Source organism: Hemicordylus capensis, chromosome 6 (assembly GCF_027244095.1).
Source record: "Hemicordylus capensis ecotype Gifberg chromosome 6, rHemCap1.1.pri, whole genome shotgun sequence".
Lineage (NCBI taxonomy): Eukaryota > Metazoa > Chordata > Lepidosauria > Squamata > Cordylidae > Hemicordylus > Hemicordylus capensis.
Genome location: NC_069662.1, coordinates 170,551,685 through 170,578,166, shown reverse-complemented (window position 1 = coordinate 170,578,166; position 26,482 = coordinate 170,551,685). Strand labels below are relative to the sequence as shown.

The window sequence follows — 26,482 nt, the reverse complement described above, 5'->3', positions numbered from 1 at the left end:
CAGGAGAGACATTAGAGGGGAGGGAAGAAGGATGCAGGTGAGGGTAGTTGTAGGAAGAGAAAGGGTTGGACCAAATGTGCCATGGGGACAGTAGTGGCCTTTGGTGAGGGAGCTGGAGGTCACGGCATCAGTCAGGTGTTGAGGTTGCAGGTACGAGGGACAGAGGAAGGTGGGTCATTTGGAGGAGTAGCAAAGGTCAGAGGCAGGGAGGTGTCCAGATATGAGGACAAGGCAGAAGACCACAGAATGCCAGTCAGTCTGGATCCAAAGTGGAGGAGAGATTTTCCCTTCCTGCCTGGCCTGTGGAGTTCTTTTAAAAAAGACTCTCAAGACATTCAGCTAAGCTTTTAACTCTGGATCAGCAAATTGTGACTTTGCTTTAAACTGTTTGTAATGTTTTCATTGTTGTTTTAGCTTCTTATGTTACTTCTGTTGCAAACTGCCCAGAGAGGTGAGTTTGAGGCATTATACAAATCTACAAAATAAAATGAAAGCATCTGACTGGCCACTGTGGGAAGCAAGATGTGGACCAAATGGGGAGGAGAGCTGGTCTGGTGTTAGCAAGGGTCTGCCCTGGTTGTATATGAAGGGGAGACTAGAAGTGTGAGCACTGGGAGATATTCCCCTCAGGGGATGGAGCCACTCTGGGAAGAGCAGAAGGTTCCGAGTCCCTTCCCTGGCAGCAGCATCTCCAAGAGAGGGCTGAGAGAGACTCCTGCCTGCAGCCTTGGAGAAGCCGCTGCCAGTGCAGACAATACTGAGCTAGATAGACCAATAGGTCTGACTCAGAATATGGCAGCTTCCTATGTTCCAATGCTTATTTGAGAGGAGAGCCAGTCTTACGGTAGCAAGCATGAATTGTCCCTTTAGTTAAGCAAGGTCCGCCCTGGTTGCATGAGAAAGGGAGACTAGAAGTCTATTCCCCTCAGGGGATGGAGCTGCTCTGGGAAGAAGAGCACCTGCATGCTTGCATGAAGAAGGTCCCAGATTCCCCCTCTGGCAACATCTCCAAGAGAGTGCTGAGAGAGACTCTTGCCTATAACCTTGGAAAAGCCGATGCAGTCTGGGTAGACAGCCCTGAGCTGGATGGACCAAGGGTGTGACTCAGTATATGGCAGCTTCCTATGTCCCCTTTGGGCTGATCTGGAAACAGGGTCCTTTTTTGGCCCAGTGGGCTGAACTGATGAGATGGATGAGGAGCCAGAAGGACACCCACCCACTTGCGAAGCACTGGCACACCGAGCTTGCTGAAACCAAGTAGTTTATTTCTAGCAGTTGCTATTCTGCACAAGAAATAAAAGAGATAAGGACGTGTTAATCCAAACAACACGAGAACACAAACAGGGTGATATGCGTTCAAAGTTTAGTAGGATACAAAACCTTGTTGCATTTAGAATGCAGAATGCGGCAGAATGTGGCAGAATTCAGAATGTGGCAGCCAGGCTGGTCTCTGGGTCATCTAGGAGAGACCATGTTACTCCTGTATTGAAGGAGTTACACTGGCTGCCGATATGTTTCCGGGCAAAAGTCAAGGTCTTGGTTATAACCTATAAAGCCCTAAACAGCTTGGGCCCTGGGTATTTAAGAGAACATCTTCTTTGTTATGAACCCCACGGCCCATTGAGATCATCAGGAGAGGTCTGTCTGCATTTGCCAATGGCTTGTCTGGTGGCTACTCAGGGACTGGCCTTCTCCGTTGCTGCCCCGTGGCTTTGGAATGCGCTCCCTGGTGAAATAAGAGCCTCCCCATCTCTGACAATTTTTAAAAAGTCTTTAAAGACACATCTGTTCACCCAGGTTTTTAACTGATACTGTTTTGATTGTTTTTAACAGGCTTGTGCATTTCGATTCAGGTACAAAATGTTTTATGCCCGAAAATGGCAATTTCGGGGTTTTTGTAACCAAAACAAAATCAAGAATTAAAAAACAGAGATGTTTGTTTCCAAATCGAAATGACTGTGTTTCGGACAGAATGCTTTGTTCTTCGGAAAAGCATTGCAATTGAAATTGACTTCTCTGATTCTCTCCACTCCCGCTGAGGCACTGAGTGATTAGCAGAAGATGATACGCAAAAAGCGTTGAGCATGAATGGTTTAGTTCAGTATGTGTTGTATTCAGTGTGATTGAAATGCAAACTGACCTTGCAAAGGGATTTGGAAGACGGCATTTTGAGACAGAAATATTCAAATATCTTTGGGAGCTCAATGCAATTCCACAGCTCTTGCTAAAAGCAAGAGATCACTTTCAATGTGGCTAGGTTTTGCTACATTGTTTGTATTATACGCTCTAGTCTTATGTAAGTTTTCCCCCTGTTGTACTGTCTGATCTATGATCGTAGTAAAATTTATCTATCTATCTATCTTGCTAAAAGCCATGGTATAAATTGTGCAGAGACGCTTTTCGAGAAGCTGGTTAAGAAAGTTCTGAAATTACACAGGTTACACAGGTTTTTCTTTCCAAAGGTTTAGAAAGAATCTCTTGACTTGTTCAGGGGTCTTTTGAAGAGCTATTTTGTTTTTCTTCTGATTTTTATGAGTTATAGTGGTGTCTAAGTTTTGTTGCCCAAGTTGAGCAGTCTAATGTAATTTAGGCCACAATGTAATTGGGTGGGACATGATGTCTAAGCCAGTGGTTCACAACTTTTGCCATTGCAGGGACAGGTCATCCACATGGGACTACATGAGACAAAAGGAGGGGGTGAGGGATACCCCTGTCGATCTATTGACATCCCCAGGAATCTTAGTTGCTTCTCTCTTTCTTGTAACCGTGATCCATGGTTTTGCACTTTCTTAAACGCAGTGATGATAAATCTCAACCATTCTGAACAGTAGGCGGATTTGTTTGGGCTACGGCTCACTCTACTTCAGTCAAATGAACATTTGAAGCTGTTCCATAGTACCAAGGCAGTTCATTGGTCTATCTTGCTATCTCAAGTGACCTGTGATCACTGTTCCATGGGGAGGGAGGGATTTTATTGAAAGATTGCTTGAATCCACAAATGGGTTGTGCTGCTGTGCTAGTGCCACAGGGACAGGCTCACACCCGCTGCAGAATTCTCAAATAACTGTGCCAAAAAATTAAGTGTCATTATTGTTTATCATTTTCTTCACTCTTGTGGCAGCGGCGATGAGGTAGGAGGAGGCGGTGGACAGTGGCCCCATGAGGGAGTCCAGTGGTGGGGGTGGGCAAAAATGGCAGGGATGGATGGAGCCCAGCGGGGAGAGAAAGCGTTGCTGAGGGATGGGGAGGGAAAGCTGTTAAGGGCAGGAGGAGAACGGGGACCTCCGGAACAAGGGTAACGGACTCTCTCTCACCAGGATTGCTCCATTCATTCCCTCCCTCTCTCTTTCTCTCAAGCCAAGCCTCCTGCTGCATCCTTTCCATCTTTCTTTCCCCTTCTCCCTTCTTTTCCAAAATTATGAGAAGAGCTTCTCATATTTTTTCATATTAATTTAAATCAATCTTGGCCTGCCAGAACATCAAAAGTTAAATATTGATTACATTCATTTTTAATTCATTTCACTTTAATTTGGTTGATTGCATGAACATTTGAGGTGAATATTTGTGAATTGCCTAACCAATTTCAACCAAATTAGGTACAGTTGTAGTGAGTGACACAGAAGGACACCTCAGTGGTGTAGTTTGTGATGATATCACCCACCCTGATTCAAGATGGCGGAACCATACTCTTTTGAGGTGCAAGTGAGCTAACTTGTGAACCGCTTAACCAATTTGAACCAAATTTGCAACAGCTGTAGGGACACATAGGGACACCTCAATGGCAAAGTTTGTGACAATGTCATACACTCCAATTCAAGATGGTGGACACATAAACTTTGGAGGTGCAAGTGCACTAATTTGTGGACAGTCTAACCAATTTGAACCAAACTTGCTACAACTGAATGGACACATAGGGATGCCCAATGGTGTAGTTTGTGATGATGTCACCCAACCCGATCCAAGATGGCAGACGCATAAGCATTTGAGGCACAAGTGTACTCACTCAAGGACTGTCTAACTGAGCCAGCGTGGTGTAGTGGTTAGAGTGCTGGACTAGGACCGGGGAGACCCAAGTTCAAATCCCCATTCAGCCATGAAAACTAGCTGGGTGACTGAGCCAGTCACGTCTCTCTCAGCCTAACCTACTTCACAGGGTTGTTGTGAAAGAGAAACTCAAGTATGTAGTACACCGCTCTGGGCTCCTTGGAGGAAGAGCGGGATATAAATGTAAAAATAATAATAATAATAATTAGAACCAGATTTGGAACAGCTGTAGTTAGTGACACACAGGGACACCTCAGTGGTGCTGTTTGTAATTATGACATACACCTCAATCCAAGATGGCAGACAAATGAACATTTGAAGTGCAAGAGATCTAACTTCTGGACAGGGGCATAGCTAGCCCGCTGGCGGCCCGTGTGTGGCCACGGCGGGTGCCTGAATAGCCCCGCCACCTGTGTCTGACATCAGACGCAGGGGATCGCCATGCCCCCGCGTCTGACGTCAGACACGGGGGGTGGGCGTGGTCTGGCTCCTGAATGGAGCCTCGAGGCTCCGTTCGGGAGAAGCAGCTTAACTGCTGAAGGGGCCATGTGGCCCCTTCGGCAGTTAAACAAAGGCTGGTGCTGCGTTCACAGTGCAGCCCAGGAGCGGGAAGAGCCGCTTCTGGTCTGCGTTGCGAACGCAGCACCAGTCTTAGCTCCTGAAGGGGCCGCGCGGCCCCCGCTCAGGAGCTAGTTAGGCTGGCGCTGCATTCGCAGCACCAGCCAGGAGTGAGCCGGTCCTGGCTGGCGTTCCTGAAGGGGCCGCTTGGCCCCTGCTCGGGAGCTAAACTACCACCCCCGCGTCTGACGTCAGAAGCAGGGGGCGTGTCAGGGCCGCGAATGGCGGCTCCTGATTGGGTACGGCTCGGGTTCTTTGAACCCGTTCGCCCAATTATAGCTACGCTCCTGCTTGTGGACCTCAGTTTGCACCATATTTAGTCCAGTTGTTGAAACAGTGAAAGGAAGGTAGGCTGACTAGTTCTTACTAGAACAACTGTAAACAATCTGATTAATCTGAGGCCCCCATGTGTGCCAACAACCACCCAGCCCAAAAGCAAATGGTCAAAGGGATGATTTGTAACAATTTTAAAGAAGATTTTTTTATTATTTCTTCCATAGGGAACAATGAGGATTAGATTCTTTGATGTCACATATATTCTACATAATGAATCCCTTTGTAGAATCTATGTGACATCAAAAAATCCAGCACATGTGGCTTCTCAGGTGTTGGATTTTCTGATGGCCAGTTGCTTTCCCCCAGTTCAATATAGGAAAGTCACCACTTTATAAGGCACCTCTTTGCTCAGTTAGGCTAGCTGAAGCACAGACTTCTTCAAGCAAGGAGAAGTTTCATTGCTCTTCTGAGAATTATATGGACAGTTTGCCGATCAGAAAAGTATTTTGAAGTGAGGAAGACACATGTTCCTGAACATGTTGTGACAGTTATTTCTTTTGCAAACAAAGGGGAAAACCCATCAACATTCTAATTACTATATTTTTACAAACTCATTTCTGCAGTCAGTATAGAAAATGCACAGCTAGATGGACAAAGGGTCAGACTCCATATGTTTATGTACTCTAGCATCCTCATTTCAACAACCACCAGCCAGTCAGATACATCTAGAAGTTTGCAGATTGGGGCAGGAAGGCAAGAGTCTGCTCCCCACTGTTGCTCCTAACATATTCAGAGCCTCCATGGTCAGGGGCAGTCAAGGAAGTCAATCCTTGACGACCCCCTACCACAGTTGCCAAATGCTGTTAGTGAACAGATGCAGCATTCAGACCCACAAAACCTAAAGACAGTTCTAAATAAACATATATGTGGGTATTTTACTATCTATAACATTTATATTCTGCCCTTCCTCCAAGGAGTTCAGGGCTCCTTGAACACCCCCCTCCCCATTTTATGATGATCCCCATCCCCATTTATTCTGACAACAATCCTGTGAGGCAGGTTAGGATGAGAGAGAGAGAGAGAGTGAGTATCTGGTCTAAGGTTACCCAGTGAGCTTCATGGCTGAGCAGGAAGAGGGACCTGACCCCAGACATTCCAAATCCTAACCCAGCACTCTAACCACTGCATCACACTGCCTCTCAAGTGTTGGTTTGCTTACCTTGGAGTAAGTCCAACTGAGTACAATGGGGCTTACTTCTGAGTAGACATGAATAGGATGCTCATGATACAATGGGAAAGGAAAACCCTGCAGTATCAAAGCTGGGCTGCTCACCTCTTTTTCTTTCCTTAAAGAGATTTCAGATTCCCTCCCCACCGCCGCAAAAACCCCCACACACCCCAAGTGTAACGAATTACACCCTCATATCTCCTCCCTCAATGGGCGTCTCTCCACTCCAGGCAGAGGCAACTGGGTTTTCTCTCTCCCGTGCTGAGCCCCCACCCCAACCCCCACCTCTCACAGTCCCCAGCCCCAAGCAGGGGCAGCCCACCATGAGCTCCTCACCTCCTTGCTCACACACACACACCCCCCCACGCCCTGCATAGCAGCACCTCCCTACCCAGCGGGGCCAGCCATGGTCAAGCCAGCAAGGGGAAGCCAAGGAAATACAGAAAGGATGAAACAACTCACAGGGGTGCCACCAAGGGGGCTTGCTTTGAGGGAGGGGAGGGATGGAAGGAAAGAACCTTGCGTGTTGTCGGAGGACTGCTGGGAGCAGAGCTCAGCCTCCACTTTGTGCAGGCGCTGCTAGGGACAGAGGGAGGCTGCTGTGTGCAGGCGCCTGGTGCAGGCTACTCTCCACGCCCGCAGCGGCGGCACCTCCTCCCCGCCTTCCTGCCTTTGCTCCACCACCTCTGCGCCTATCTCGTGGCCCGCACCGCTGCCGCCGCCTCTCACGGCAGCCACAGGTGCCCCTCGAGTGACTGAGTGCGCCCCTGGCCGGTTTTGGCCCCTGAGCCGGCCCTGTTGGGGACTCCTCAGAGGCTGTGGGCCTGGAGACATTTGTCTCCCTTTGTCTTATCGATGGCATGCCCCGGTGTGTCTCCCTTCCCCTGTACGCCTGTGTGGCCCCTCTGATGGACTCCTTCAGATGAGACATGACTTGGCCATGTGGAGCTGTCAATGGCGGGCAGGGGGACTCTTTAGAGGTGGCTGCACTGAGTTATTTTAAGTGGGCTTTTTAATTTTGTTTTAATATTGCCTAACCATCGTATGTATGTTTTGCTTTGATGTTTTATTTTGATTGGATCTGATGTTTGTACGTGCATTTGTTGCATAATCTGCCACCTTAGCTTGGTGTTGGGAAAAGCAAAGCATACATTTAAATATCTTTCTATTTCTGTCTCTATCTCTTTCACTGAGGTCATTCACACAATCAAAAACTGTGTTCCACCTGGTTGAGGGCTGTGTGTGCTCCCAATTTCTGGTTGTATGGAAGCAAAGTAGGAGGAAAACCTGAGTGGAAGTGATTGTGTGGAAGCAAGGGAGGAGGAAAACCTGGGTAGCTTTTCCTCCTACCTTTCTTCCACACAATCACATCTACCCAGGTTTTCCTCTTACCCTGCTTCCTCACAACCAAAAACTGGGAGCACACACAGATCCCAAACCTGGGTGGAACACAGTTCTTGATTGACTAATCATTGGCTTTTCATACAGACAAATGAAGCATGCAACAGTATAACAGTATAAGTCAGCCCAGGTGTGTTTTAAAAAAATAACCATACTTTCCTCTGGTGTGTGGATTGGAAGACTGTTTCCTACAACGTGACATGTCTGAAATGCCACAAAAGAGAGTTCCTTTTGCTTTCATCATTTCAAAAGTTCAGGATGGTTTGATTGTTTTGCTTCTTTCTTTATTGCTCTTTCTGGAAGATCTAACACCAAGATGCTAGCTATTTTTTCTTCCCTACAGCTAACATAGCAGATCACCTTTCCTTTCAGGTATTCTTTTAAAATTATTGTTTTCCTCATTGCATTATCTAATGTCTTGCTTCTCAGTTTTTTGTCACCCCATGGTGGTGTCAAGAGGAATGGTTGATTTAGGTTTGCTAAGGAACTTACTTGGGACAAAATGGGCCTTTGCAAAAAGAGAAAGGTTGCCTTTGAATCATCATGGAACCAGACTGCTATAACCCAACATCCAAAAAAGTCATAGAATGGCTTTTTCAAGGGTTTTGTTCGTAAGACAGAGCAGCTTTGAACCTCCCTGGTGGGTGAAAGCCAGCCAGAGCTTCTGAACATGATCTAGTTGGGAGTGACTGGTCCCTGAGAGAGATGATGCCAATGCTTCAGGTTCTCAGAGTGGGGAGAGGGCAGACTCTGGCAACAACAAGTGTACCGAAACAAATCAAGAAGCCTCACAGGGTCAGAACTGCCTCTAGGAAGAGACGTTCGGGGAGGAGGGGTGCAGGGCGTTCATGTTTCTGTGCACATGTTAGATGCCTCCGAGGCTGGAGTCCTGCATGACAAGCAAGAACGGCGAGGTAGTGGGCAAGCCAGAAGTCTTGGGTTGTGTGGGGCAGTCAGTGGGCTCTGGGGATGTCAGCAATAGTCCTACATGAAGTCTGTGCAAAGATTTTTATTCAACCTATAAATAAAGGAAGCAGGTTAATTTCTTAATGTCGTTCACATGACCAACAGCACCTCCGCTGGGGAAGGCTGTGGGGGGAGGCAGGAGCTGAGCCCACATAGGGCTCTGCTGCTTGTGTGCCCAGACGGGCGATGTGGCAGCAATTGGTGCAGCAAGCAAGAGGTTGGGAGGGGACAGCCTGGCCACAAATATCCCACAATGCACTGCACAAGCGGCATGGTGCCCTGGGATATTTCCAGGCTGCCAGGGCACTCCTTCCCCCAGCCTCTGTGGCCAAGATGGCTGCCAGCAGCCCAGAAAGAACTTCCAGAAGCCCGAGCCCCACATGACTGGGCAGTGAGGTGGGTAAGGTGTGTGTACATCCTGCCACCTCACTTTTAGCTTGGAGGTCAAGCCAGCAGTCCCGGGGGTGGAGTGCCAGGATCGAGAGCGATCCTGTCACTGGCCACTAGGGATGTGCAAACCAGTTCAGGGGGTTCATTGTTTGGGGGTTTGGTTTGGGGGGTTCAACAGTTTGGGGTCAAACTGAACCTCTATGGTTCTGTCTGAACTCGGACCACCCCCACCCCCAGAAGTTTGGGGGGTTCGTGGACTGAAAATTCTAAAAAAGGATATATATTTTTACCTTGTACTCCCCTCGGGGGAGTTCCTGGAGGCAGCGGAGGGGGCGGGGTCCACAGAGGTTTCCCCTCCCCCCTGCTGGCCTTCTAAATCACTCCCTCGCCCCGTTCAGGCACTCTTTGGCCGGTTTTCGGCCTTCACCCGGCGGCCTGGCAAGAAGGAAGGGAGGAGGGAGGGGGACCAGCTTGGGCAAGGCTGGAGGGCTGGACCGTGATGCAGGGAGATACAACCCCAAGACTGGAAGGAGAATGAGGGAGCACAGCCATCCAGGGCCAGAGGAGCGGCGGTGGAGGTGAGCCATGGAATGGGGTTGTGTGTGCATGTTCAGCCTCTGGAAAGAGGCCCCACACGCTCCTGTGGGTCCCAACAGCCTCTCGCCATAGCCGCCAGCCAGGCCTCCTGCCTGAGCAGGAGAAGAACAAGACGGGGGCCCCTTGCAGGCGACTCCCAGCTCTCTCGCTCTCTCCCTTGCTGGCCTTCCCACCTTCCTTCCTAGCACCTCTTCTTCCAGTGTTACTTCTTTTTGTCTTCTGCTTTTAGGGCAAGCACGCCGAGGTGGAGCAACCATTGCGTGAATGGGTTCCAAGAACCTGGGCCACCGCCCCTCAGCGGCCATGCATCACTCCCCAGCCCTGCCCCTGTGTCTAACGTCAGATGCAGGGGCATTATTTCACTCACAAACAAAGCCATGCAGCCCCATTTGTGAGCTAAGCTATGCACTCTGCGTCTGACGTCAGAGACAGGCAGCGGGGCTTAACCATGCCCCCCTGTGTCTGATGCAGGGAGTGGGGATAGGGCCACAGTGGTGTGCTGAACTTGGGCTGCCGCTGGTCTCCCTCCGTCCCTGGAAGCATGGATCTGATCACTTACTTAAGAAGAAGTCCATTTAACTGAATCGTTTACTTCTGTGCAAACCTATTTGCTTTATCAGCTGAATGGCTGAATTAATCTTTCACATTTGCTTACTGCAAGGCAATGGACTACCCACCCAGCCCCGCACACCTTGTTCACTGGAAGGAAGCCTCGCAAACTGCTCTCAATGCCAGGTGGTGTGGAGGGCTCATTCCGCAGTTAAAGGGGGGGCCTTGGGTTCTTGCGCAAATGCACAATCCTTTTCTGTTTGCTTGATATAGAGGCAATCAAGGGATTGTAGCTTCCCCCTTGGTGCTCCCCCTAGTGGCAGTTTTGTGCAAAAGTGCCAAGAGGGGGGAAATATATATATTTTAAAGTTCATCACATCATTCCCACTCTGTTACCCCATTGGCCCGAAATGGAGGGGGAGGAGGGGCAGTGAATGCAATTCTGTTGGAATATGGACACCCCCTGCCTGGAAAACCCACTGCAGAGGTGGGCAATCTGAACGGCCACAACCCGGTCATGATGCATTGAGAAAATTATTGAAAAACTCTGTGCTCACGGTTTCCACCCACTGCCTAATACCTTTGCAACTCTTTAAGTGGTGCAAAGAAAATGCCCAGGAGCTATTTATGTAAAAATATCTTCTACATTGCTGTGGCAGGGGAATGCACTCATGCAATTGTGTGTGAATGTGTCTGCATGTGTGGGGAGTGTGTTCTTTGCACAGAAGTGAGAGGAAGGAAGGGCTGAGGCTACCAGGTCCTTACACTTTTTCTCGAGCAAAGGAGCAGGAGGGTGGGTGGTGGGCGGGGGGCATCTTCGCTTTTGTCATAGAGTCCATTCCAACCTTGCTGCACCCCAAGGCTGGCTACTGTCTCGCCTGCCTGGGTCACATCTAGAGTAGGATGTTGCGATGTGTGCTGTGTCAGGCTGCCTATGAAGACCACCCAGACACTTCAGCTGGTACAAAATGCAATGCCTGGATTCTGGATGTCCGTCCATGCTTATTCCAACTGCCCTGATTGCTAATCTGTCTCTAGGCACAATTCCAAATGCTGGCCACTATCCTGATAGCCCTGAATGCCTTTGTTTCCAGATTTTGATTTTGGCACAGGGCAGGGCTGAATTTCAGGGCAGCCGACAAGTGCTCCCTCTCAGAAGGATTCCTAGATCCCAACAGCCATGGTGGTTGGGGATGATGGAAATTGTAGTCACCAACATCTGGGAATCCTACTTACAGGGAACACTGGCACCCAGGAGTTCTGAATTCCAGACGTATTTTCCACGCAATGCTGTATGGGGGCTAGAAGGCATAAATACGGATGGTTTGGGGTTGTTTTCTCCTTAGGAGTGGATCATGAGGACGCCACCTGCACATCTGGCTGTGCTGCTGCATCTGATGGGGATCTTCATAAGAGACCCTCAGGTAAGAAGGGCCCAAGAAGGGTGGGGGCTGGGAGAGAGAAGGGGTCTGGAGTCTGGAAGGCAAACCACATGAGGAGCCCACATGACGTGACTGGGTGGACCGAGCCAGGAGTCTTTGTGCCTAGGAACGCAGATCTGGGAACTGAGCAGTTGCCTTTCTGTTGAGCAGGATTCCATTTTGCCTTTGTGGGAGGGCTCAATGCTGAGGGGCCCCAGGCTGATCAGAACTGGCTCCTTGAAACACAGATCTCTCCAGAGGCGGCGGCGGCGGCAGCAGCAGAAGCAGCAGAAACAGCAGCAGCAGCTGTACACTATCCCAAGTTTGTTGTGATTTTATCCTTGCAGCAATCCTTTGAGGTAGGCTAGGCTGAGAAATAATGAGTGGCTCAAGATCACCCAGTGAGCCACTTCATGACAGAGAGGCTGTTCTCACACACAGCCTAACCCAGGCTAGGGACAGCCAGCCAGTACTGCCTAGCCCAGATTTTTAGCCCATCTGCTACCTGAGGTTAAGGGAGCAAGTGGTCCCTTAACCTGGGCTACCAGATCATGTGTTCACTGGGCAATGTTTAGCCCCAGCGGACACAGGGATGGATGCTTAGAGTGCCCGTCTCCAGGGGGAATCCCCCGACTCATTGTGCGTATCGCATGGTGCATCGTGGATCTCCAGAAGCTGGGGGAGTGAGTCCTGGCCTCTGCAGACCAGCAGCTCAGCTACTGGTGCCAAAGGTGAGCTGAACTGAACATTGTGCGCCAGGGCATTTTCCTGATTACACCTTACTGCAGTGTCACTACGTGAAGTGTGCTTCTGTACTGCCTGTGTTTTGTCATTGCAGTCCCTGTGAAGTCAGCAAGGGGCTGTTCACATTTCTGATGCCTTCATTCAGATTTTATCTTTACGTAATAGTGCTACAACGTTGCAAGTCCGTTGCCGAAAAATAGCTGTAGGAGTTTGAGATCCTGGGGGTTGTTTCCAATAAGATCCAGCCAAGCTGAAGCATTTTACCTCTGTTGTAGCATGTTATCTGGAAAGTGCCTGGCTGAACCCATCAAGGGAACACTACACCTCAAGCACAGAGTTCCCTGAACTTCCACAATCCACATACACAATTGTTATGGTTATTATTGTTGTTAATTCGATTTCTATACCGCCCTACGAAAAATGGCTCACCGTGGTTTACACAGAGAAACAACAAATATAAGATGGATCCCTGTCCCCAAAGGGCTCACAATCTAAAAAGAAACACAAGATAAACACCAGCAACAGTCACTGAAGGTGTTGTGCTGGGGGTGGAGAGGTCCAGGTACTCTACCCCTGCTATATAAAGATAATAATAATAATAATAATAATAATAATAATAATAATAATCCCCCAGTGAGGCACTACCTTGGCATGGTTATGGGGCTTGCATGCTCTGAGGAAGGTGAGAGCTATGCCAGAGGTTCAACCATATTGGACACGTCTCACCAGAGGAGCCAGACAAAGAGTGCCTCTCCCATCAACAATATGGTGAGACGTAACTTTAATAAATCTATACTGGATTGGTCGTCGCCCGGGTCAACAAGGACCGCACCAGGTGCTGGAGTCCCTGAACATCTGGTGGCAAGTGGGCAACAGGACTCAGGATCTTCAGTTGAGCAACCAAGACTGGAGACAGCAAAGTTACTGGAAGAAATGTTGCTTAACCGAAAAAAATATACGAAAAATGCCAACAAGGAAATAATGATCTGCTATTACAAGTCTAGTCCAACTGGAAGAGGTTATTTAAAAAGAATGTACCAAATTTGAAAAGAGAAGCATCCAGATACAGAAATAAAAGAACAAAGGCTAGCAGACCAGAGAACATTCATAATAAGAAATAAAGTATTCACAGGAGTTGAGCTGGAAGAACTGCAAAAAGCAACACAGGCTCAAGATATGGAAGAAGAATTACCACCAACTGAAGAAGTTGCTCAGGCGCAGGTGGAGGAGGTGTTGGAAATACCACCGTTGCAGAACTGTTTCAAAATCAAAACCAGGCAACCTCCCCTTTGCCTTCACCTCAAAAACCCAAATGCCATTTAACAGAAAAGCAACAAGAACTAAAGCAAAAAATAACTGAGCACATGAACCAAACAACCACCAGGGTTCGACTTCCCGCTCTAAAAACAGTTGCCAAAAAACAACTTGCTCAGGCATTAAAAGATGTCAATGCTGCACTTGCAGAAATAACAACCAATAATTTGCAAGAAACAAACCACTAATGTACAGTGCAGCAACAATAACAACACAAGCGCTCGGATATAAGATCAGTGGACCTGTCAAAAAAGAAAGCAGTACATCACCTAAATGGAAGATTTGATTAGAAAATAAAATCTCCAGGCTAAGATCAGATGCTAGTAAATTGAAAGATATGAAAGACAAGAAGCTGAAGAATGAAAACACCAAACAGTATCTGATCCAAAAATACCACCTAGATTCAAGGAAAATTAGAGAAGTCCTGGAAATACCAAAGCATAGAAGGAGAAACTGCAAGAAACCTAGAAACACCAAATAAAGAAGAAAAAGTGCAATTCTGGCGGAAATTATGGGACAATCCAATAGATTATAATAAAAAAGCAGGCTGGATGAAAGAGGTCAAAAATGTAACCAACAAATGCAAGATCTAATAATAACACCAGAATTAATAAGTGAAAGTGCAAAGAAAATTAAAAATTGGACTGCGCCAGGCGACGATGAACTGTATGGCTTCTGGCTTAAACACCTAACAAGCCTTCATAAACAACTATCAAAACAGTTCAATCACATTATGAAAGGCGGTGATATTGAACAATGGCTAACAACTGGGAAAACTCATCTCATTATGAAAGACCCAGCAAAAGGTGCAGTTCCAAGTAATTATAGACTGATAACCTGCCTGCCAACCATGTTCAAATTATTAACTGGAATAATAGCAGATGAAGTGATGCAACACTTATTAACTAACAAACAGCTTCCAGTTGAACAGAAAGGAAATTGCCCGAACACCAGAGGCACAAAAGACCAGCTGCTGATTGACAAAATGATTTTAGAAAATTGCAAGAGAAGAAAAACAAATCTAAGTGTTGCATGGATTGACTACAAGAAAGCCTTCGACTCATTGCCTCAAACATGGATACTAAAATGTTTAGAAACAACTGGTGTCAGCAAAAACATTCAGGTATTTATTTTAAAAAGCAATGAGCATGTGGAGTACACAGTTAACAATCAATGGCGAGACACTTGGACAGGTTAGCATTAGAAGAGACATTTCCCAAGGGGACTTACTATCCCCTCTGTTGTTTGTAATCGCCATGACCCCACTTTCACAAATACTAAACAAAACAGGCCTCGGATACCAAACATCTAAAACATCAAGTCAAATCAACCATCTGCTGTACATGGACAATCTGAAGTTGTATGGAAAGTCCCAGTCAGAAATCGAATCACTGCTAAACACTGTCCGTATATTTCAGTAGCGATATAGCAATGGAGTTTGGACTAGACAAGTGTGCTGCATTAATAATGAACAGAGGAAGAATAAGAAAAACAGAAGGAATAGAACTGCCCAATGGGAGCAAGTTCAAGGACCTGGAAGAGAAAGAACATTACAAATACTTGGGCATTCTCCAGGCTGATAACATCGCACACACTGAAGTTAAAAGAAAAATTGGAAGTGAATACATCAGGAGAGTTAGAAAAATCCTCAAGTCCAAACTCAATGGCGGGAACACCATACAAGCCATAAACACCTGGGCTATACCTGTTATCAGATACAGTGCAGGAATAATAGACTGGACCCAGGCAGAGCTAGAGACGCTGGATCGTAAGACCAGGAAAATCATGACCATCAATCATGCTCTGCACCCCCACAATGATGTCGATAGGCTATACCTCCCTCGCAGCTCAGGTGGAAGAGGAATGCTCTTCCATCAAACAGTAGAGGAGGAGAAAAGAGGCCTTGAAGAATATATAAAGGACAGTGAAGAAGATGCACTTAAAATGGTCAAGAACAAGAAACTATTCAACACCAATGAAACAAAGCAGGCCTACAAGAAAGAACAAGTCAAGAACCGAGCAGAAAAATGGAGAAATAAGCCCCTGCATGGTCAATATTTGCACAATATAAGTGGAAAATCAGACATCACCAAGACCTGGCAATGGCTTAAGAATGGCAACTTGAAGAAAGAAACAGAGGGTTTAATACTGGCTGCACAAGAACAGGCACTAAAAACAAATGCAATCAGAGCAAAAGTCAAAAAATCCACAACAAACAGCAAGTGCCGCCTTTGTAAAAAAGCAGATGAAACCATGGACCACCTAATCAGCTGTTGTCACAAGATCGCACAGACTGACTACAAACAAAGGCATGACAAGGTAGCAGGGATGATACACGGGAACATCTGCAAAAAATACAAGCTACCTGTAGCCAAGAATTGGTGGGACCATAAAATTGAAAAAGTTGAAGAAAATGAAGATGTAAAAATATTATGGGACTTCCAACTACAAACAGACAAACATCTGCCACACAATACACCAGATATAACTGTCGTTGAGAAGAAAGAAAAACAAGTGAAAATAATCCACATAGCAATACCAGGGGATAGCAGAATAGAAGAAAAAGAAATAGAAAACAATCACCAAATACAAAGACCTACAAATTGAAATTGAAAGGCTGTGGCAGAAAAAGACCAAAGTAATCCCAGTGGTCATTGGCACCCTGGGTGCAGTCCCAAAAGACCTTGAAGAGCACCTCAGCACCATAGGGGCCACAGAAATCACCACCAGCCAATTACAAGAAGCAGCTTTACTGGGAACAGCCTATATTCTGCGACGATATCTATAACAACTGACAATAAAATTCTGGCATCCCAGGTCCTTGGGAAGGACTCGATGTCTGGATAAAACAAACCAGTCCATAACACCTGTCTGACTGTGTAAACAAGAAATAAATAATTAATGTCTGACTGTGTAAATAAATAGTAATAATAATAACCATGTCAAAATGTGCCTCTTTGCCAAGTTAGCAGGGGATGAGTTTTAGATGGACCTGTCAGGGAATTCTTATGATTCCTTGAGAAAAATGTTTTGTCAGTGAAATGTTGGAGAGTATGAAACGAAGGAAGCTGCCTTCTACCGAGCCAGACCAGTCTATCTGAAACTAAAAAATGTTTGTTTTTCTTTTGTTTGTGGGACTGATGCCTCCTTATGTGAAGATTTCTAAAGATCCTTAGTGCTGGATGTTCCCAGCAACGAGTATAAATGCTAGGGAGTCAAGAGAAGATGCTTGATTGGTCTGGTGGGCCTTTTCCTTTTTCCGGAGAGAGGATGGGGATGAGGCACCATCAAGGGAAACGTCATTGCCCCCCAGAAGAAACTTGTCCTAATGAGCTGGGTGGGCACCAAGCAAGGCACAGCGGCCTCTTGTTCCTGGCAGCTCTGGCTGCTCCTCTCCTCTCCCATCTCATCCTACTCAACCTCGGGCTGGTCATTCATCAGGTAGAGCTGCACAGGCTGGGCTGGGGCAGGATGGGTGGGGCAGAGAGGAGCAATCATCAGGGCTGTCGGGGAACAGAGACTGCTGCACCTCCTTTGCACACAGACCCCACCGGCTCATGGGACGAGCTGCTGCTAATTTTGCCCATTCTGAGTACACTCACCCCATTATTGGCATATTTCAATAGGTGGGTAATTACAGGGCTTTAAGGGGGGGAGAACCCTGCACAGCCTGTTTGATCAGAGATGCCTGTGGTGCAAAATGAACAGGTGCATAGTGGGAAGTGATTTCTCTGGCATGTGGCTCTTAAGAATGATTGTTTGCTCCTGCTTGGGAGGAGATCACTAGGCTATTCTCACGACCAACAAAAATTAGGCTAGGAGAGCCTATCCCAATTTTTGCTGGTTGTGTAAACCACCGAGCTCGCAGGCAAACCCATTGGTTTACAAGTGGGTAACCCACTTGAGAAGCCCTAGCCTTAGCTCAGGTTAGCGGAGTGAGAGCTCCCCTAACCGCTGTTAACGGATCCTGTGCTGCTGCGGTGTGGCTCCATGCCGCAGCAACTCACAAGTAGACCCCTGACCGGCAGACTTAAAAGCAGCCTCCAGGCCCTGGGGTCTCTCCAGCATGCCCTGCACGCTTACGCAGGGCATGCTGGAGCTTCCGGGGGCCGAGTGGCCCCTGAACTCCCAAGCCCCCACCGGCTCCGTGATGGAGCCAGCAGTCGTGTGGGCGGCCGCTGCAGCCACCTGGAGCAGACTGACTGCTCGTCTGCTGGGAATGCTGGCTAAGCCCTCTCTCCCCACAAACCCCATTTCGATGGCTCCCACTGATCATGGGACCCGCCTCAATATCTTTCTCTCTGTATTTCAGTTTTCATGATTAATCCCATCTGCAGGCTACACAACAATTAGACAGACCTCCCCACCGCCCCAGCAGCACCTGTCCTCATGTCCTCTTCCTTCCTCAGGTCTCCTGTTTCACAGAGATCTCGCTTGACATGGCCCCAAACTCCGTCGATGACCAATATGAGGGGTGTGCAGATGGCGCCAGGCTAGAAGACCCCATCTACACTGACTTTGCCAACAATGAAACGTACGCCAAGATCTGGCAAGATGCAAAGTCCAATTTGAGTCACATGGCCCATCCCTCTCTTCCCAGTGACTTTAAGCCAGAGTATGGCATTGCAATCTTGACTTACACTGATAACCAGGTGTACGAAGTTTTCAATGAAGCTGTAAGAAATGGTGGTCAATCTCAACAGTATTACTACAGCAATTTCACCTTCAAGAGCTTTCACTTTCTCCTGACCAGAGCCCTTCAGGTCCTGAAGAAGACCACTAAGCCCGAGTGCTACACAGTGTATCGTGGGGTACGCGACATCCGCTTCACCGTCTCCAAGTCCCAAAAGATTGTTCGTTTGGGGCAATTTTCTTCCTCATCACTGACCCGGAAAAGTGCCTTGAGGTTTGGAAATGACACCTTCTTCACCATCTACACCTGCCTTGGGGTCTCCATTGAGAACTTATCCTTGCATCCTGAACAGGAGGAGATTCTGATCCCACCCTATGAGACGTTCACTGTCATAAATTCCACAGAAAAATTCATTGCACTCCACCACAAGGGAAGTCACAGCAACTTCAACTGTGGATGTAAGAGTGGTAAGAGCTACAGTGGTGTGTGTGTGTGTGTGTGTACTAGACTCTTAGTGCCACACAGCAGTAGACCTTCTCTACAAACTTATATCAGTTTACCAGAGTCATGGTATTGAGTGCTGAGAGTGGTGAGTGGAGGAAACTCTCCTTGGTGCTAGGAGGACCCTGTGGCGATTCCTGCTCACCCAGCCATGAGGAGCGACAGCTAGGCAGGTGGCTAGGGCTGAGGAAGTGGCAACAGGCAGTGGCCACCCACCTGCCGTCAGCCTTGGCCCTAGAGAAGGGGAGGGACTGAGGAGGAAAAAGCAGGGAACAGGAGCGGAATGATCACTCGAGCTGGGTCAGGCTTGGTCCCTCTGAGGACCAGGATGAGGCCAGTGACCCTGAAGGCAGCCTCCGTGAAAGCACTGCCCCCACTGTGCCCCCCCAACCCTATAGAAGCGATCCTTGGAATTTCAGCAGCAGCCCCTAAACCTACAGCGGGACCCCCACTTTCCCCCCCTCTGCAATAAAGCCCCTGTGGCCAGAAGCGAGGGCTGCGTGGCCCTGTTGTTCTGTCTCCGGGTCTGTCCAGACGGCGGCTTATTCAGCCACTGCCACTGATTATTAGGGGTGGTTTTGCAGGTGGTCCAGATGAGGATGGGACATCCCTCAACTCAATTGTGCAATCTGCATGGCAATCCTAGCAATCCCTTGGCCTTTTCCTGGGGCGTTTATTCTAACTTGATCATGGGAATGTCTGTGTGTGTGTAAAATGCTGCAGAAGTTGAATAGGCCAGAAGTGCACTAAAGCAGAAGTGCACAACAACAACAACACGGAATGATTATCATGTTTGAGTATCAGAAGGAAGGAGAGGGGAGGACCCAGCCTCGAATGAGTTGGTGCAAGGACTGCGCTAGTCAGAGATGCCCCACTCTGACTTTGCATGCAGCACACACACACCCCAGAAGATCTTTCACTGAGGGGGAATGAAGCTGGGGAGTAGGGATATGGGAAACGGTTTGGGTACAAAATGTTTTGTACTCGAAACGGGCCATTTTGGGTGTTTTGTAGACAAAACGCCCATTCTCCAAATACGAAAGTTTTCTACACAAAACAAAACGTCCCTGTTTCGGCTACAAAATGTTTTGTTGTTCCGGATCTCCATTTTGTGGCAATCTCTTAGTCAGTCTCCATTTTGTGTTTGACATTCTCTGGTAGCATATGAGAGTTTCAACGACAAACCATTAATCCACTCTTATATGCTACCAGAGAATCTACACTCAAAACATCTCAGAAACAGAACCCAGTACCCCATGGCTTCACAACCCATGGGGGTGGTTGGCACCTTATGTGCTCTACACCCCCACTCACCCAGACCTCTGTGGGGAGAACCACACAGCGGAACCAAGCATTTCCTGGAAATACTTCCAAGCATTTCCCGCCCCTCGCCAGCATGTGGGCTGGGTGAGCCGTTCTGCCCTCACCATGACCAGGTCGTAACAGAAGAAGGGTCAGACCGGAGCCCTGCCTCGTTTCTGCTGAAGGGCAAGAACTTCCCAAAGCGGCTGCTCCATGGAGGGGGAGGGGGCTGCAGGTCCTTGGGTCTCTCCACCACTCAGGCCTTTAACCTTTTGTCTTGGTTTTATCTCAGCTGCTGCAGGTCTGAGCCGGTTCTCTGCTACCCTCCCAACGCCTGTCCTGGTCGGGGGATTTCTTCTCCTTGCTGGGGCTCTCGGGTCACCCAGCATCTTCTGACTGCAGCATCAAAATCAAAACTCTCTGCACCCATTACAGAACAACTTAATGGGAAAGAATCGGGGTTGGTGTGTGTGTGTGTGTGTGTGTGTGTGTGAAAACATGGACATTAAGGGGAAGGGCAGTGTCTACTACTCCTGCTACAGCGCCAAGCAGCAGATGCAAACAAGGCATTTTCCAGGCCACAGGGTGCAGCTGCTGTATACTGAATGCTTTGATTTTACTTTGGGTTCCCTGTTTTTTTCTTTTCTTTCCCCCTGTTTTACATGCAAAGATTGTGTAAGATTATTCAACATTTGTCTATATGAAATATCTTCTGTGCAAATAAAACAACTTTAAAATGAAAACAATATAATCCTCTAGCACTAAGAGGGGGGGAAATAAAGCATAATTAGCAGTTGCAGATAAAATGCAGCAGTCTTCTCTTCTGCACACCTCCTGGAATAAAAGTGATAATTTTCAAAAGGAAATGAGAAGCCCACCCAGGCAGCTCAGCAGGGATGATTCAGCATGGAGCCCCCCACCCCCCGTTCATTATGTAGCTCATAGTCAGGAGAAGCCTTTCCTATCTCAAATGTACTTATCCTAATAAATGTTATTTAGTTTATACTGCACTACAATCTCCATGCTTGTTCTTGACTGCATTACTTCGTAACTGGATTGGGCAGCTTCCTTCTGGTACTTTGCTATACAACCACAAATTGCAACACTTACAGCTAAATGTGGTTAGATTTGCTGCAATTCTCCACACACTTACCTGGGATGTTTACACACAGCAGGCTTTACTCCGAGTTTAGTGGGAAGCTTTACTGTGAAATCGAAGTTGTCCAAAAAAATACCCCCAACACAAATAGTGATTTTTTGTTTAGCCCCAGATTTAGCCCCTAAATCAGGCTACACTCTAACAAGCAGTGAAAAACCCGAATTCTGTGTGAACTGCTTCCTGATAACTTGCAGGGACTTTGGGGTAAATCTGGCCAACATGTGAATGCGGCACCTCCTTTCCAGAGGAGATGTGTGTTAAGGGGCTTTAAAAGCCCCATGTGAAGAACTTTCTGGAAGTGAACTTTACTGAATTAGTTAGGCTTTCTGAGAAAACATACATAGGCTCACACTGCATGGTTGAAAGTCTCCTTTGTTAATCTGCATTGAGGGGCCCATTTTAAAATCTTCTCCCCAGGCCACCTCCAACCTTGCTACGCCCCTGTGTCTATCCCATCATAATTCCACAATTCCAGAATTCTGAACACAGCACACACCACTGAGCACAGTTTGGAGAACTTCCAATTTCCTTTCTAGAAAAGCCAGTCTCCTCCAGCCTTTCAGACTGTCAAGGCCAGCTTGGTGGTTCATCTTTCATGAACCACCAAGAAGCCCAAGCAGAGGCTGAGGGGATTTCCTGGTCAGAGTGGAGGTCACAGCCCAGGCTGGCTCTTTGCCTGTCCTCACAAGGAGCAGAAGCAGGGCACATAATGCAAAACAAACAGCGATAGGCAAATTTCTTTCATTTGTACAAGTTGTCTGGTTTCTCGGTGCAGTGATGCCCTCTAACCTTCCATTTAACAGCAAGGTCACCATGCAACTGGATGGGTCTGCTTAGAGAACGGCTGCATATGAACTTTGCATTGGTCCGCCCACAATATCCTGGAATATTTGCTGATCTGGTCAGTTCAGACTTAGTATTTTAGCTATCAACACAACAGAAACTGTTGACTCTGCACCAGCCAGCCAATTATTTAAAACCAGAAAATGTTCGCTCTCAGCAGCACCATTTATAACATGATCAGGAACACACACACTCGGTAGCAAGTGCTGGAAGTTAAGGACTTTGCACTGTCTCTTGTCTCAGACAGTGGGGGACAGACTAGTGAGTCAGAGGGCTAGAGGGTCAAGACATTGGTCACCCCTTCTCCACTGCTCTGACACTATCCCTTTGAAATGTAGATAGATACTCTTAGGGATTAACTTCCTCCCTCTCTTCTCTTCCTGTTCCTACTACCTTGCAACATGGCAAGCTCTTCTCCCTGCACCATGTATGCAGAGAAGATGCAGAATCCATCTGCATCCAGCTAGCTAGCTAGATTAGAGATCCTAACTCCTCACTTTCCTATCTAGAATGGAGTTCTCTAATAAATACCACTTATATTGATTTGATACTATGAACTGGCTCCAAGTTACTTGACTCTCAGCATACAGGCATGCCTAAGTAAATTCCGCTGTGTTGTGCCTCTGTGCACTCTGCTATAAAGAAAAAGGGATTCTCTCACCAAAGAGAATTCCCAATATCAAGAGCGAGACATAGAAGCCATTTTGCAAAATCTCCTCTCTGTTCCTGAAGACGAACTGAACTGGGACCCAGCCAGAGGCAATTCCCTCCTCCTATCGAAGAGCAGAAAATACTCCTTGAACCTAGATTTGTACGGCTGCATATTAAACCAGGGAGGACACCTCTAGGTGCTTCCAGCTGTCGTACCACTTGGAAGAAAAACATCTTGGGGTTTTATGTGAAACTCCCTCTTCAGTCTCCTGGTTACACTGAAGGAAACAGATCTCAGGAAGCCCCAACTCTCAATAACAAATAAATCAGACTCTGACACCAGACAGCAGCTCCTACACCAGCCACAACACTCTTGTTTCTGGCCCAGAGACCAGTTTCTGCCAACAACTGAAACACTGTGCTAAGGCCTCATAAGTACTGAGAAGACCCCAGTTTCCAAGCATAAGAATAAATAAGAGATTGTGTATCAAGGCATTCCTGGTACACGGTGGTGGTGGTGGTTCAAGCCTGGAATGGAGCAGCCAGGCAGGATAGAGCTTCAGCTGCCTGGGATCATGCAGGGACCACTCTCTGGGAACCTGACGGCATCTGGTGTGACCTTTTAGAGCATCCCTGCCTCACAGCCTTCTGGAAATGCCTGAGAAAATTTAGCAGTCAGGAGAAGAGGATAAGCCCTTTTGCGGACTAGCAACTGGTTATTCAACAGGAGGCAGAAAGTCGGATTACATGAGCATTTCTCACAATGGAAGTAAGTAAGAATGGTCTTCCCCAAGAATCAGTATTAGGACTGAGGCCATTCAACTTTCTCATAAATTATCTGGAGTTAGGAGTGAGCAGTTTGTGGATGGTGAGAAATTATCTAGGATGGAGGAAACCCAAGTGGACTCTGAAGAGCTCCAAAAAGGTGATCTCCAAAAAGGGGATTGTTGTCCAGTTTGGACAACAAACAACAAATATGGTTCGGTATAAGTTTGTGTAAAGTGATGCACATTGGGACAACCCCCCCCCCCACCATACACACAAACTATTCTAAAAAGGTAAATCCCATGCTAGGGCCATAAATAAAACTAGTAGTTTTATACAAATAATGTATACAAATCTACGATGAAGCCACATTTGGAACAGTGTGTGCCATTCTGGTTGTGCCACATCCCAAAAAGGTTGTTATAGAATGGGAATGTCGTGGATAAACACAATTCTAGACTGGTCTGGCCTCCCAGCCTGACACGCGAGGAGCCATTTTTGTGCCCGAACTACTTGGAAGCTGGAAAGAATCATCTTTGTGCGTGTGAACTTTTCAGCAGTTTCTCTGGACACACATCGGGGCCTTACAAGCTGCTGCTAAGAGACCAGCCTGGCCTTCCCGAGGAGCAAGAACGCAGCTAACCAAAACGATATTCTTGTCTCCACTCGGAGCAACATTCCCAGGACTAAGTGACATCAATTAAATGGATGGTTTTGAATGAGGAGGGGCAGTTGGAGCGAAAGTTCTCCATTTCGGTGAAGCGCTCCAGAGCACACACAGAAGGAACTTTTGATCCTCAGCTGACCAGGTAGTCGGGCAGCCAGAAAATGCACTTCTAAAGAAGCAGAGTGGACTGGTCACCAGGAGGTTTTACACACAGGGCTTCTGCCCTGAATCTCCTTCGAGAGAGAGTGTGTCCGTTCATACACCAGCCAAACTTACCCTGAAGTCCCTTCGAGATCCTTGGACTCACTCCACAAAGTTGGGCTTTGTCTTGCGAATTCTGGCTTATCTTGAGGTATTTCTGGATTGTAAAAATGCTGGTTTTAAGCTACTTTTTCTAAAAATGCTGGAGCAAATAGGGAGAGGAACTGATGTAGAATCATTAGCATGATAAGAGGCAAGCTCTCTTCAGAAATGCTCCCACACACACTGGCTAGAAGGAAAACACAGACGCCTGCATGTGGACTTGTTTCAAAAGAAAACTGAGAGCAGTGGGGAGGGGCTGCTTCCCTCAAGGTGGTCCCTGTACCTCCAAGTGGCTTCACTGAAGCCAAGTGTGAATAACTCCTTGTTTTAAGAGGGAGCCAGTCTCTTCTGAGACTAGAAACAGCAGCTTTGAATTGTACCTTTTCTTTTCAAGAATGCTTTTTGAGATGCCAGGAAGAGCTAATGAACCTCCTCTTGTATGCAAGCTAGAGGTAGCCTTTGGGGGCCAAACTATTGTTTTCAGACTACGGTTTCTTCTTCTTCAAGCTTTATTGATTATTATGGATTATTTATTATCGAAGGTCTGTTTTAATGTATGCATTTATTTTGATGTAACCGTTTGTGATGGCAAGTTATTCTTTTGATGCAAGACTTTTCTAATTTCTTGTTCTTTTCCAAGAAGAACCTTTTATATCAAATCTCAACATTATAAGGATTACATTAGATTTTTTTTTTTTTAATTATAGAAGCTATGTAGAAGCCAAATTTCGGGCCAGCCCTGGTGCTCTCAGAATCATTGTCACCTCCGAAAACTCGTGGAGAAGGGGTGAGGTGCTGGAAAATGGGAGGCAAGCAAATAGCACCCCACTACAAACAGAGGGGAAGGGTCTGGGAAAGTTCAGGCCCGTCAGTGTGGTTTCGATACCAGAACAGGGTATTAAGGGGTCTGTTTGTGAGCACTTGGGAAGGAATCGAGGAATTCATAGGAGCCAGCATGGATTTATCAAGAAGCGGTGGTCATGCCAGACTAGCTCACCTCATTCCCCCACAGAGTTCCCAGTTTAGCAGGTCATGGCTGTGCTGTGGACTTCGTGGCTGGCGTAAGGAGCAATGATCCGTCTGCCTTCTAATGGAACAGATGACGAGTATGTGCACAAGAGCGTTCCGCGAAAAATGCAGGAATCGTGCAAATGCAGGTGCGTGATGAACAGACATTCTTTCCTATGGCACAATTCATGCATTTTCCACAGGAGGTTTCTTGTGCAAATGCACACACATTCCAATAAAAGGCAGATGGAACATTGCACAGCACATCAGGCACTGCATCTTGATTTCAGCAAAGGGTATGACAGAGTCTCCCACAATATCCTTGTGGACAAACTGGTAAAATAGAGACGATGCCACTCTTAGGTGGCTTCACAACTGGTTGAACCATTGTGCCCAGCAAGGACTCCTGATTGGCTCCTCATCCTTCGGGGGTGGAGGGAATTGGGTGGTGTGCCACAGGACTGTCTCCGGGGTCCTGTTGCAAAACTGTTCAACAGTTTTGCTGTTGACTTAGAGGAGGGAGCACAGGATCAGGCTTGGTGATGCAAGCAACTGAAGACTGTTTTGGGAGATCCAGCCAGCCAGCACCAGCTTCTGTGCTCACCCCTCTTCCCCTTCGAATCCAAAACCACAAGGTTGCTGAGCCCTGAAGTTGGACCACTGGCTTGAAGACACAAGAGATGACTGAGTGGAATCGACTAGCCTGGGACACGTCTTCTGTGGGGCTGCTTGTGGGGAGACCTGCTCTTGACTACCCCGGACCTTCTTGGACGCCAGAGTCTTCTTTGGGTCACTTTCTGTGTGGGCTTGACATGGCAATACTCCCATGCCCGGCCACCTAAGAGCCCCTAGACTCCTAAGTGGGGTGTGCAGATTGCCCCCAGAGAGGAGCCTCTGGAACTGGGCTATTCCATGTGGGCTTGTGCGGACTAACCCCTGTGCCTGACAGCCCAGGAGCCTGAGTGCTCCCCTTTGCTAAGCTGGGGGCATGTGCAACTGCCGTGCCAGTCCCCAGCGGTCTTTCCCTGCCCTCCTCTGGCAAAACCTCTGCAAGGAACCTCAAACCCACCACAGACATGGAGAGGTCCCCCCCTCTTTTGGC

The 26,482-nt window shown here is 47.5% G+C and overlaps 1 protein-coding gene across 1 annotated transcript; it reads left to right on the top strand.

Annotated features, from left to right (window-relative positions):
• The first annotated feature begins 11,424 nt into the window (after nucleotides 1-11,424).
• On the top strand, nucleotides 11,425-20,412 carry LOC128331389 (erythroblast NAD(P)(+)--arginine ADP-ribosyltransferase-like). Its single transcript, XM_053264734.1, has 3 exons — nucleotides 11,425-11,493; nucleotides 17,958-18,648; nucleotides 20,277-20,412. The coding sequence occupies exons 1-3, from the start codon at nucleotides 11,425-11,427 to the stop codon at nucleotides 20,378-20,380; spliced, it is 864 nt and encodes a 287-aa protein (XP_053120709.1). The 3' UTR covers nucleotides 20,381-20,412.
• The last annotated feature ends 6,070 nt before the right edge of the window (nucleotides 20,413-26,482 follow it).

Coding starts and splice junctions, on each gene's coding strand:
- LOC128331389 (XM_053264734.1), top strand. CDS start 11,425: ATGAGGACGCCACCTGCACATCTGGCTGTGCTGCTGCATCTGATGGGG. Junction 11,494..17,957: donor TCTTCATAAGAGACCCTCAG/GTAAGAAGGGCC, acceptor TTCCTTCCTCAG/GTCTCCTGTTTCACAGAGAT. Junction 18,649..20,276: donor CAACTGTGGATGTAAGAGTG/GTAAGAGCTACA, acceptor GTTTTATCTCAG/CTGCTGCAGGTCTGAGCCGG.